The sequence below is a fragment of the Trachypithecus francoisi genome, unplaced genomic scaffold, assembly GCF_009764315.1.
Source record: "Trachypithecus francoisi isolate TF-2019V2 unplaced genomic scaffold, Tfra_2.0 Lachesis_group2, whole genome shotgun sequence".
Classification (NCBI taxonomy): Eukaryota; Metazoa; Chordata; class Mammalia; order Primates; family Cercopithecidae; genus Trachypithecus; species Trachypithecus francoisi.
The window spans coordinates 65,539,605-65,552,417 of NW_022681465.1; the positions used below are offsets into that span (position 1 = coordinate 65,539,605).

A 12,813-nucleotide genomic window follows, 5' to 3' on the forward strand; every position below is an offset into this window, starting at 1 on the left:
ACAACTATATTATGTAAATGTGAAATTGACGCACAAAGATATTCATATTATTTTTAAAAGTTAGAAAGGCTATGGAAACCATATGTATGGTATCCTGTTGTTAACACACGAGTGCATGTGTGTATTTAAGTACAAAGACAGTCCAACAGGACATAATTCTCTGGGTGATAGAATCATGAGTGATTTATCTTTCTGCTTGTGCTTTCTACTTTTTCCGTAAGTTTCTAAGCAACATTTATTTGTTTCTTCTGCTAATAAAAGTAATACATTTTTCAATTTTTTTGAGACTGAGTCTTGCTCTATCACCAAGGCTGGAATGCAGTGGCGCAATTTTGGCTCACTGCAACCTCCGCCTCCCAGGTTCAAGCAATTCTTGTGCCTCAGCCTCCAGAGTGGCTACGATTACAGGCACCCACCACCATGCCCGGCTAATTTTTGTACTTTTAGTAGAGATGGGGTTTCACCATGTTGACCAGGCTGTTCTCGAACTCCTGACCTACAGTGATCTGCCTGCCTCGACCTCCCAAAGGGCTGCTCCCAAAGGGCTGGGATTACAGGCGTGAGCCACCGTGCCCAGCCCATTTGTCAAAATTTTGACAATACATATGTAACATTTAATATTTATACAAGAAATACTTCCAGATACCTGAAGTGTTCACTTTGTCTCCTCTTTCCCATCTTAAATGATACCTTTTTAGGGAGAACTCCTCAAACACCTCATTGAAAACTGCACCCACAAGTCCCTGCTTTATTTCTTGCCATTGGGCTCTTGGTCTGTTGTAGATGTTCCTGTACTAGCACCCAAGCTCCTCAAGGACTGGGGGTTTTGTTTGTTCTCTTCACTGCTATAGCCCCAGAGACTACAGCAGTGTCTGATACATAGGAAGCATTCACTATATATTTGCTGAAATGATGAATGAAACAGATTTGTTTTACAAAGAAGTTTTGCCTTTATTAATAAGAAACCAGTGATATTTAGTTTTAAATAACTTTTTAAAAAATATCATGTCTTTTAATGTCATGTTAGCCTTTTACTGCAGGGCCCACTTAGAGAGGCTGATAAAAGCTATAAACCCTCCTCCTTCCTGCTCCCCATGCCCTCTCAAATCTCAAACCCACACAGAAAATGGAGTTTGGTATTGGGAGGTTTTGACTTCCCTGAAGTCTCTTCATTACCTTCTTAAAGGTTCCACTAACCTCAGAGTGAGAGCACTTGGTTTAAAGTGTGGCCTGGCTTAGAATCATGATTTCTCTCCTATTCTAATGATTCAGAGAATCTATGTGACTTGAATATCAGTCTTTCCTCTTCTCCCATTAGCCAATTAATTGTTAAACGGATTCCTTCTACAAAACACTCACTGCTTAGAGAGAGGTAAGTCCAATATTTGCAGCTGAGAACTTGATACAACAGCCACCAGATGAAAGCTGAACAATCTACTTAAAAATCCAGAGATTTGAAAAAGTATAGATGTTACTAGAGCATAGTCAAAATGTCTAGTAAAGTCAATTTTTTACTGGTCAATTGAAAGTCTAGGGTCACAATCTGGGACAGAGATGGAAAAACAGGATCTATTCCACATAGAATATGCTTCTTGAATTTTATTATTTAAAGAGCAAAACAAAAGGAAGTAATGCACATTCACCAAAGTCAAGTTTTCCATTAAATAGAAGAAAAATCTAATCCTTTGTAATAAAGACCATCCAGCTAAAAACAGATCATTAAAACAATAGCAATTTGACTTGTATTTTATTTCAATGAGCACACTTCATTCATTGTCCGTAGGAAAACTAGGCTAGGTCTCAACAGACAACAGTCACAGTACTGAGCAAGTAAATACTCCACACTTGCATGCCCTCCTTTATTTCTTGATGTCTTCAGTCTCATCTGGCTCTCTCTCTTGATGCTCTCTTTCCCACCTCATTTCTCTTAACTCTTGTCTGTACTTCCGTTCAATGAACCGCTTCTGATGGGCCATCTGGGGAAAATTATCTGACACAAGGAAAATATTTTATATTTAATAAAGGATAGCCACTAGTGCAGAGTGATGCAACTAAACATATACACATACAAATATATATGAATATGAAATGTGTATAATTATATTTTGTAAGGTACAAGATACAAAATTGTTTTCTTCCCTTATTCTTTCATCACTCAAAAACACATCAGAAGTCTGGATGAGCACCCCGATTGTAAATTTCAATATCTGATGTGAACTTGGGTATAACAGGCACCGAACATACAGAAATGTGGCTTGGGAATGTTATTAAGCAGGTGCTTTAGCATCACTCTCCTAGCAACAGGTGACTTTCAGGGAGAGATGAAAGGATACAGTAAAATGGAGTCAGTTTTTGAAAAGCTCAAACTAAAAACTTCAAGCAAATGACATTATGACACCATTATTTACCAAGAATTAAAGTTTCAGAAAAGAACAAAGAAAGATCAGGTGGACAAAAAGAGGCCACATTCTAAGTCATTATGTCTGATAATTAATTTTTAAGCTTATAATGACAGGCCCAAAACCGTATCTGCAAAAGTAACTCAAGTAGAAAACTTATTGGGTCAAAGCGGACATATAACTTCATGTTTCAAACACATGAAGAATCCAAGATGTAGGAAAGCATGGCATGCTTGGGGGCAAGTTCATTTATTTCCTTTAAGGATGATGCGTAATGAAGTGGATCTACACATACAGCAGGCCCCTCATCAGTGACCTCGCTCTCCATGGTTTCATTTACCCGTGGTCGACCATGGGCTGAAAACAGGTGAGTAACGTAAAATAAGATATTCTGAGAAACAGACAGCAGACACAGCATACAATCAAGAGTACATTCACACAACCTTTATTACAGTATGTTGTTACTGTTCAATTTTATTTATTGTTAGATATTTATAAATTACATTTCATCTTTCAATTAAATTTTGCACGTGTAGGGAAAAAATACAGCGTACATAATGTTCAGTTTTATCTGCAGTTTTAGGCATCCACTGGGGTCAAGCATCCCCCAAGGATAAGGACAGATGACTGTATAATATATCCTAAATTCTTTTTTCCCTATTATATTACACTATCCCTAAATTGTATAGTGTACCATCCTCACAGTAGGTTGAAGAAAGGACAGGGTAGTAGGAAAAGCATCTGAAAGACAGGTGGGGAATCAGCAAAGACCTGATATGTCTGAGAGTCAGAGACTGATTGAATTAATTAATTAATGTATTTATTTAGAGAGGGAAACTCACTCTGACGCCCTGGCTGGAGTGCAGTGGTGCAATCTCGGCTCACTGCAGCCTCCGCCTCCCAGGTTCAAGTGATTCTCTGCCTCAGCCTCCCAAGTAGCTGGGATTACAGGTGTGTGCCACCACACCCAGCTAATTTTTGTATTTTTAGTAGAGATGGGGTTTCACCATTGTTGGCCAGGCTGGTCTCAAACTCCTGGCCTCAAGTGATCCTCCTGCCTCAGCATCCCAAAGTGCTGGGATTACAGGCATGAGCCACCACACCCGGCCCAGAGATTGATTTTAAACAAAAGAGGAACATGACATCTGTATTTTGGAAATAAAACAGTAATAAAATCCTATTCCTGAACTGATCAAATTTGTTCCTTATGTAGGTTTCAAATATAACTACTTTTTAAAAAATAAATCCCACTGAGTTAGCTGTAAAGCAAGTCTCTACAAAATGAACTCTATTTCCTCAGTAGTACAGAAGTATGTAATAATCCCCAGTAAATTCTACTGTAAAATCAAATTTGCATTTGAAAAACACAACTCAGATTTAACTATTGATAAAACTTTTAAAATATATCCTTATGGCCTTTTTCCTATGAAGCTATACTACATATATGTGCAATGTAAATTGTGTGTGTGTATACATACACACACACACATATACCTAGACACTTGAACATTTAAAATCATTTCCCTATCTACTCTTTTGGAAAGTACAGTATAGGTATGTAATATGCTTTGTTCACTTATTCTAGTAGAAGCATTTTCTCATATCATTAGTTTTTAAAACCACTAATGGATACAACATTTGGATATAGCAAGGGTTGGTAAACTCCTACCCACAGGCCAAATACAGCTATCCATCTGTTTTTATAAATAAAGTTTTATTGGTAGACAGACACATCCATTAAATAGACACACTCATTAGTTTGCATACTGTCCAGGCCAGTGGGCTACAATGGCAGAGTTGAAGAACTGCGACAGAGACTGTATGGTCTGGGAAGTCTAAAATGCTTACTGTCCAGCCCTTTACAGAAAATGTTTCCTAATCCCGGGATATATCACAATTTATTAAATATTTTCCTACTCTTAAACACGTAGTTTGATTTTTTTTCCTGCTATTATAAATCAAGTTGTCATGATTCTCATGGTACAAACTTTTTTGGAGAGGAGGGGAAGAGACAGGGTCTCACTCAGTTGCCCAGGCTGGAGTGCAATGGCATGATCATAGCTCACTGCAGCCACGAACTCCTGGGCTCAAGTGATCCTCTGGCCTCAGCCTTCCAAGTAGCTGGCATTACAGGTGCATGCCACCAAGCCTGGCTAATGTTTTTTGGGTTATTTTATTTTTTTAAATTTTTTGTAAGGACAGAGACTCACTATATTCCAGGCTGGTCTCTAACTCTTGGCCTCAAGTGATCCTTTCCTTGGCCTACCAAGGGTATGAACTTCTTTAAGGACCTGCTACATACTGCCAAATTGCTTTCCAGTAGTTTAAACAACTCACTCCTATCAGTATGGATATGCAGGCCTGTCTCAGAACAGGTGATCTCTCCAGTACTGTTTTATAGTCGAAAACAAACAAAAAATGGAATCTCACTTTTATTTCACTCTGACTGCAAATTTATATGTACAATGGATGAAGTTCCTAATAGCCAACTTAAAACTCCCTGTGAAGAATCCATGGATGCTGGACCCTGGCAGTACCAGCTTCTGTTCCCACTAATCTCCCTGCCCCCGAACAGGAACCTTTGCTGATTTCCACTTGGCTCTTAGCCTGCTTGCCTTTCCTGGAATCTCTCCCATGCCTGAGGAGTCTGGGCCTCTTCACTTTTAGCTTCCCGCACTATGCTGTCTGCTACCTCATTTGGCGGGGGTACTTGAAGCATAATAGAATTGCACTGTCATGTTGTGCCCACAGGTTCTGCTGTGCAGCACAATAGACCTCAGAAGAAAAATCCCTTGCACTTAAGCCTTCAGTTTACAAAAGACTATGCAATTTCCTACAAGGTCAATCATGTAATTGAAGTTTCTTCAACCCACGCATCCCACTCCTGGGAACCTATTCCACAGAACTAAAAAGCACCAGTATATAACATTTATTGGTAATGATGATTTAAAAAAGTGTCCACCAATAATAAAAAGGCTGAATAAAATATAGCACACCTCTAGCAGGAAATATTATGCAGCCACTAAGAATGAATTGGAGCTGTTTTCTATAATCTGCAGGACTGCTCACGATACATTATTGAGCAAAAAAAGAAAGGTATAGAGAAGTATGTAATAACAGCCCATTTAATAAGACAATGGCCAAAAACAAAAAAGAAAACAACCTTCACATATATACTTTTCTGTTACAAGATTTTAGAGAACAGAGAAATGTATGAAAGAAAACACAGACCAGGCGCGGTGGCACACGCCTGTAATCCCAGCACCTTGGGAGGCAGAGGTGGGCGGATCATCTGAGGTTAGGAGATCGAGACCAGCCTGGCCAATATGGTGAAACCCCGTCTCTACTAAAAAAACAAAAAAATTAGCTGGGCGTGGTGGGAGGCACCTGTAATCCTAGCTACTGGAGAGGCTGAGGCGGGAGGATTACCTGAACCCGGGAGGCAGAGGTTGCAGTGAGCCGAGATTGTGCCACTGCACTCCAGCCTGGGCAACAAGAGCAAAAGTCCATCTCAAAAAATAAAAAAAGAGAAAGAAAACACAGCAGGTTATTCACACAGGTCACCCATGCTGAGATTAGGACTCTAAGCAAAAAAGGAAAATGCAAATCAAAAAGCACTCAGGAATACTTTCATTTTTAAATATAAGCCCATTTTAGAATGTCTCACATTCTACTATATTCTCTGTGTGAAGAATAATTATGAAGAAAACAAGATCACATTTTATCAGTACTTACCATTTTTCTCCCTCCTCATTTTCTTTCCATAAAACACTCATTACATGATGAACATAATTATAGAAAAAGAAATAGGCTCACATTTTTCAAGGGCATCCATTGCTGCTCCCATTTCTGCTTGCTGAATACTATTACATAAAATAAAAGTAAGATAAACTTTAATTTCAAGATTTTTTTTTTTTCTTCAAAAATGCAACGTATGGTTACAAATTTTTCAGGCTGATTTTCACGTTTGGTGCATAAAATCTCCTCTGATTACTTCCACTGTCACACACTGAATTGCACAGATAGGAATATACACAAGAGCATGAAGAAATGTCGTTGATTTGCACAAAGCCTCCTTTAAGTTATTCACTCCACACTTTAATACTGTAATAAAATGCCTTCCATTTATATTAGGTCTGAAGTATTTCATACTTAAGTTTGAATACCCTCACTGTAAAGTTTAAAGAGGAAAAGAATTAAAAAAAAATATAGACAGGTTTCAGATCATTTCTCAGTTTAAGATATAGACTGGAGGGTTCAAAGAAAGGTGATAATATACATAATTCTTTTCACCTAAAGATGCTAGCATTTCTACACAGCTCAGGTGAGTAGTAGTAAATCAAATGTCTAACAGAGCTGGGCACGGTGGCTCATACCTAAAATCCCAACACTTTAGGAGGCTGAGGCTGGGAGGGGGGACCACTTGAGGTCAGGAATTCGAGACCAGTTTGGCCAATATGGCGAAACCGTCTCTACTGAAAAGACAAACATGAGCGGGCGTGGTGGCGTGTGCCTGTAATCCTAGCTTCTCAGGTGTCCGAGGCACAAGCAAAGGTTGCAGCGAATGGAGATCATGCCACTGCACCCCAGACTGGACAACAAAGTGAGACTCTTATCTCCAAAAAAAAGTCTAATGGCTGTGTCATGTGCAACATGACACATCTTACATGCACAGCTTGCATCAAAGTGCACTCTGCTGGGTAACTAAAACTAGGCAGGCCTTCTTACCAGGTAATGTGGTTTTCTCAAGGTAGCTAAAGCCCCTTACACAATGGTATTCCCATTGTCCAGGGCTGATTCAGGGCTTGGCTTTGAGACAACTAATTTGGGGACATTAATCCCTGGAATTCACTTTGCTACTACTCTTGAACATTTTCTTCTCTGAGTTGAAAAAGACAGATGATTCCGTTTGGAGATACCAGCTAGGGAATGAGACACACAGGATGTTCATTAAAAGCAATTCCAGGTATTTTCTTCTCATACCTTGGTCCTTTCCCACAGCCTATTCTTTCTCCCTTGAAATAAACAGCCACAGTGTAGGTTCGGGCATGGGATGGGCCCACTGTCTGCAGAGTCCTGAAAGGGAAAAGAAAGAACATTTATTATGGTAAAGTGTTATTTGTCATGGTTACTATGAACTATGAGGAAAACCATGTACTTACTGCCTAGACAGAGGAAAGTAAAATAATAGGAAATGTGAAAATGGCAAAAAGGTAAAAAGCCTAAGTTTTTGATTTGCTAACCTGACAAATATCGAGAGCATTTGAAATAGAAATTCTTAAAAATTCTGCATTGCATTTTAATATTTATTCCCAAAGTAATAACATCCAAAGGCTAACAGTGAAGTATAAAATATTTTTAAAGAGTTTCTAAGTGTGCATATTCACAAACTTTTATCACGAAAAGAGCTCCAGTCTATTGTTTTTCAGTGCTAATCACAGCCTAAAACAATAAATATTGGGGTAATACACTTCAAGCCACATCTAATTGCTTTCACATCCTTTATGGATTCTTTCTAATGTCTGGTATCTTATCTAAAAGATCAGAAAATGTATTTAATTTCTGAAACATCTGAGATCACTTCAAAGGTATGCTTTAATGCCAAGTACACAACACAATCGCCAAAAAAACAAAGCTCCAGGTACTCTGGATTTTAATGACATGGTGCAGATTTCAAATGCAGTAAAACTGATAACTTCATGGAAAAGGGAAATTAAAAGTAGCCAACAAAGATAATGGAATGAACATAGTAATCTTAAAAAAAAAAAAAAAAAAAAAACATGTAAAACAACCCCATGATCTTGATAAAAAGAGCAAACTCATCTTGCACTTTCATTTGGGGGATTTATGAGAAGGGAGCATAGCAATTTCCTTTGTGTTCATACGCTCCATGGGATGAATGCACGAGTCGCTTCTTGAAGGTAGTACTTATTACAGTGATCATGCCTGTGCTATGGAAAGTTTAGCATCCTCATTTTATTTATTGAAGCTTAATTATCACTCGGATGAGGAAATGCTATGAGCCTTTCATAGAATACAGTTTGGATATTCATTATGCTTATTAGGCACATAATAAAGTGCTATTTCTAAACATTTGGGGCTTTTTTCCCCCAATAAATAAAGGAAACATTGTTTAGCAGTGACAGCTTCTTGGCGTAATTTATAGTAGCTTGCTGTGGGGTGACTCAACCTCTTCTCCTGGCCTTCGTTTTTCTTTAGCAAAAAGGCCTATAAAGTGTTGTGACTGTTAAATAAAAACATGTGAAAAGATTGAAAAATCCCAGCTGCCAGTCTAATGTTTTTCCTTGTGTATTCTGAAATTTGAGAAAGTCCAAAGGGGAGCTTTTACTCCATACAGAACACACACATAGATGTGTGTGCTTGCAACTGTGCATGCAGCCACCTGGGGTGAAACAGTTTTGAAATAATCTTCAAACATCCTTAAAATCACATACCCAGACAATACCTTGAGATGCAACCCACCTATTTCAATAATCCTTTCATTTTGTAATTCCACTTTGAAAGCATCTTCTTAATCAACCTATGTGTGTCTCAAGATACTCTACTTCAGAGCTGAACCTCCTGTTTTCATCAAAACGGGTATTAAGTGGTGTAGTGACCCACTACTTACTTACATTCCTTTTTAATGACTTTTGGCTACCACTCAAAGGATAAAGATATTCAAAGTACATGATGGCTTTTGATACACATTCTGAGAAGAAAAGTTCCAAGTTGAAGCTAATAGGGGTTCAGGGAAAGTGCAGAGAGGCACCCAAATATTGACACAAATAATCATACATGATCTTCTCATCTGGAGGCACAGCCTGGCAGAAGTTACAAGCAAGAAGACAAATATACAAATGTATATAGAAATCACTGAATCCAAATTTTCTTTTCGATCTCATAATCTTAGTTTGTCTCCCTCCCAGGCAGTAGTTACAGAGATTTTTAGGAATGGGAGAGAGCACAGAGATAATGGAGTGGGACCCACTTATTACAGCTAAGACTGAGAGCCCCAGCGAGTTTCCCTGTGGGGCCCAAAGTCACATTGACAGTCAAGAAGTCTCAATCCTGGGGTCCTGTCATGATCACCCCTCAATGACTGGTTCTTCAAGGAACATAGAAAGTCAATTCTAGGCATGCTGGATCCAACCAATGGCCTGCAGGCAGCAAGTACTTACTTGTACAGAGGAATGTCTGGCTCTTTTCCTTCTGTTCTAAGTGTCAAGCAACACTGCTGAAGCTGGGATTTGGGGTCATTCCAATCCTGATTCAAAATGAACTCCTGTGGAAGTCCCCAAAAACTCATTAGTAACGGGTTCTGGAATCACCAAACATAAAGCAGACCACTAATTCAAACTTTATATGAGCTTACTTTCAATCGTGGAAAGAAGCAGACATTCATGAAAGTATGAACATATTCCAAATCCTTATCAATGTACAGCGCTGCAATAAATGCTAGGGAAAAAAGGATACTTTAAAATAAACCACAATCACTGCCATTTATCAGAAAGAGTTAAGAGACCTAGACTTTTAAGCAAAATTTTAGTAACAGTTTCAACTTACAGGCCCTCTTTGTTTTTTAGCGTTACCATTTCATCTTTCCCCACTTTTTATCATTAATATCAGAAGCAGCAAGAGATATGTAAGATGCAAATCATAGAGTACAAAGACCAAACTGCATTTAGCTAAGGGCTAAATGAATAGTTAGTCTAAAAGGTACACAGAATGCCGCTGTATATCAGGGAAAACATGCTATCTGAGCACCCAACCCTGTTCACATCAAATAAGTCAAAATACTACTTGAAGATTAGATATGATGCCAGAATATGCACATTCTTGGGTCTGGTCACTGTCAACACCAATCCTGAGATCCCCTGTTTTATAAGGATTCTGTTAAATTTCATGAGCAGAAATGGGATAATTTATAGATTCAATCTGCCCAAAAAGAGAAAAACTTAATACTGATCTTAATGACAACAATATGTCAAATTTTGCATGAATAAATGGTGACCCCCTAGGATGACTTCATTTAAAGGTACCTCAACAAAGCAAACAAATGGTGCATTTTCAAAAGAAGGAATAAAAATAGCTTTCATTGAGCTAAAAAAGAAAAAAAAGTGAGAATGATCTCTCAATTTAATTTTTATGTGATTTTCATCTTTAAGTTACTTTTCTTTCATTGAAAAAGAAATTCTTTTAAGTTCCTTGGTCGGAATGCCTTTGCACTTTGTAAATAAGCTGGTTTTGCATGGTAGACTTTGATACTTGAATATAATTCCAATTGTCAAAAATACTATAACATTAAAAAAGAAAAAAAGTTCTACGGCTCAGTGAATGGCCCACTTATTTTGAAGTAATACAAACAATACAACTATGTGTATAATCCTTTCATTAACTATAATAGGATTATTTACAATGCTACCAGTCCATATCAGAAACTGCAAAAGATGACATTTGTCCACAGAGCTTTGCACTCATTCAAAACAACGGATAATAGTTTTAGTATTTAGTGAATAAATTACCCTTCTTTCTTCTGTGCCCCTATATGAAGGCTGCTGGGTGGCAAAAAGGCTCTGATTCACAACAACTGATCTTCATATCCTATTACTGTTTCACACGGTAGCTGAGTGTTAGGATGGAGGGGTATGTGTTGGGGGTACCACTGAGCATAGATTGAACATAAAATTCATTATTCACATGTCTTAGTTTCAAATTATTTTCCTTCAGAAAAGCTTTGGTAAAAAGCATAAATAAAAATTAAAATAGCAAAAAAGGTTTCTTTAGCCAGAACATAATAATTATGAGGAGGAGGACAAATACGGTAACTTGGACTTAAACTCTGAACCTGAAGGTTGAGAGAAAAGTGTGTGGCACTTACATTCCAAAAGGTCCGCCAAGGTCTTGGTGCGAAGGGCCACGGGCCTCTTGGTCTTGTCGTTGGTTATGGCGTACTCCTGCATGCCCAGCTCCTCCGCTACCTTAGCCTGAGTTCTATTATTCACCAAAGAGCTTCGCAACAACTGCCCAAAAGGAATGGGGGTACATTGAGAACACATTTCATTTCTGACCTCTCTGATTCCTGGGTTGGACCCAACCAGCCTGAGAGGATCTCGCTGATGGGAACACCAAAATAAGTGAGGTCTAGGTCCTCAACCATCACCCAGATGACAGTGATATGCTCCATGCCCGTCTACCTTCTCCTTAGTAACGTGTTCCACTCTGCTATCCTGGATTTTTACCTTACTAACATAAATGGCTCATTTACTTCTTTAGGAGCAGTGGGGCAGGGTTGTGCGGGGGGCAGGGATGTGTAGTATGACTTAAGGTCATAGCTTCTAATAAGTTTAATGCTACTAAATGAGGAAGCATTAAGAGTTCTAAAAATCAATTTTATTAAAATATAACTTACATTCAATAAAATGCACCCATTTTCAGTGTACAGTTAGATGAGTTTTGAAAAACATGTACATTTTTATCACTCCAAACAAATTCCCAGCATCTCCATGCAGAGTGAATCCTTCCCAACCCCTGATCAGGCAAACTCGGCCTGCTTTCTGTCACTGTAGTTTTAAAGGATTCTTTTTTTAAAGTCTAAAATAAGCTTCAAGTTTCATGGCACTGATGCTAATTTTGATATTATAGGACGTAAGTGAGGTTTAAGTAAATATTATGAAAAGATTTAAATTATTTACATTTTTACTTTTATTATTAATTTTAAAGATTTATGGTATCTAGTTTGAGTCTCAGTTTTTCATACTGATATCCTTTTTTATTTGAGACAGGCTCTTGCTCTGTTGCCTAGGCTGGAGTGCAGTGGCGCTCCATCTTGGCCCATGGCAACCTCCACCTTCTGGACTCAAGTTATCCTCCCACCTCAGCCTCCTGAGTAGCTGTGACTATAGGCGCCTGCCATCATGCCCAGCTAATTTTTGTATTTTTTTGTAGAGACAGGGTTTCACCATGTTGCCTAGGCTGGTCTCCAACTCCAGAGCTCAAGGATCCACCCACCTTGACCTTCTAAATTGTTGGAATTTACAGGCGTGAGCCACTGCACCCGGCCCATACTGGTATCCTTTGTTTCTAATCAAATTAAAATATAATTTTCATATTTCAACTTTAGGAATTCAAAACAAAAATTTCTACTAGGAATTTCATCTGACAGCTAAGAGTCCTCTAAGAATTATCCAACTAGTAACACTATACGCTGCATGAAAATTATGCAACGAATCCATTATAGAAGTGTCCACAAAACAAGTATGGTTTAGGCATTTAACACTCATTAACCACTCATGAGGGAAGAGGAGAGGAGGACAGCTGGGAGCAAGTAAGTACATACAAAGATGGGAACTCACCAAACAAAAATGGAACATAATCATCCCTGATCTCTAAGATTTGGGAGAATAATGCATCT

At 38.4% G+C, this 12,813-nt stretch overlaps 1 protein-coding gene across 6 annotated transcripts in view; it reads right to left on the reverse strand.

Annotated features, from left to right (window-relative positions):
- Nucleotides 1-1,579: 1,579 nt before the first annotated feature.
- DROSHA (drosha ribonuclease III) overlaps nt 1,580-12,813 on the reverse strand; it is a 139,993-nt gene continuing 128,759 nt past the window's right edge. For 4 of the 6 annotated variants that reach the window (XM_033179273.1, XM_033179271.1, XM_033179272.1 and 1 more), the window contains 6 exons: nt 11,281-11,422; nt 9,775-9,857; nt 9,581-9,684; nt 7,383-7,475; nt 6,216-6,262; nt 1,585-1,990 (listed from right to left, as the gene is read on the reverse strand). In XM_033179273.1, coding sequence (XP_033035164.1) covers nt 1,860-1,990; nt 6,216-6,262; nt 7,383-7,475; nt 9,581-9,684; nt 9,775-9,857; nt 11,281-11,422 — 600 coding nt within the window. In that variant the 3' untranslated portion in view covers nt 1,585-1,859. Of the gene's footprint in view, nt 1,991-6,215; nt 6,263-7,382; nt 7,476-9,580; nt 9,685-9,774; nt 9,858-11,280; nt 11,423-12,813 lie in introns of all 6 variants that reach the window. The other 2 variants (XM_033179268.1, XR_004429776.1) reach the window with 2 other exon arrangements.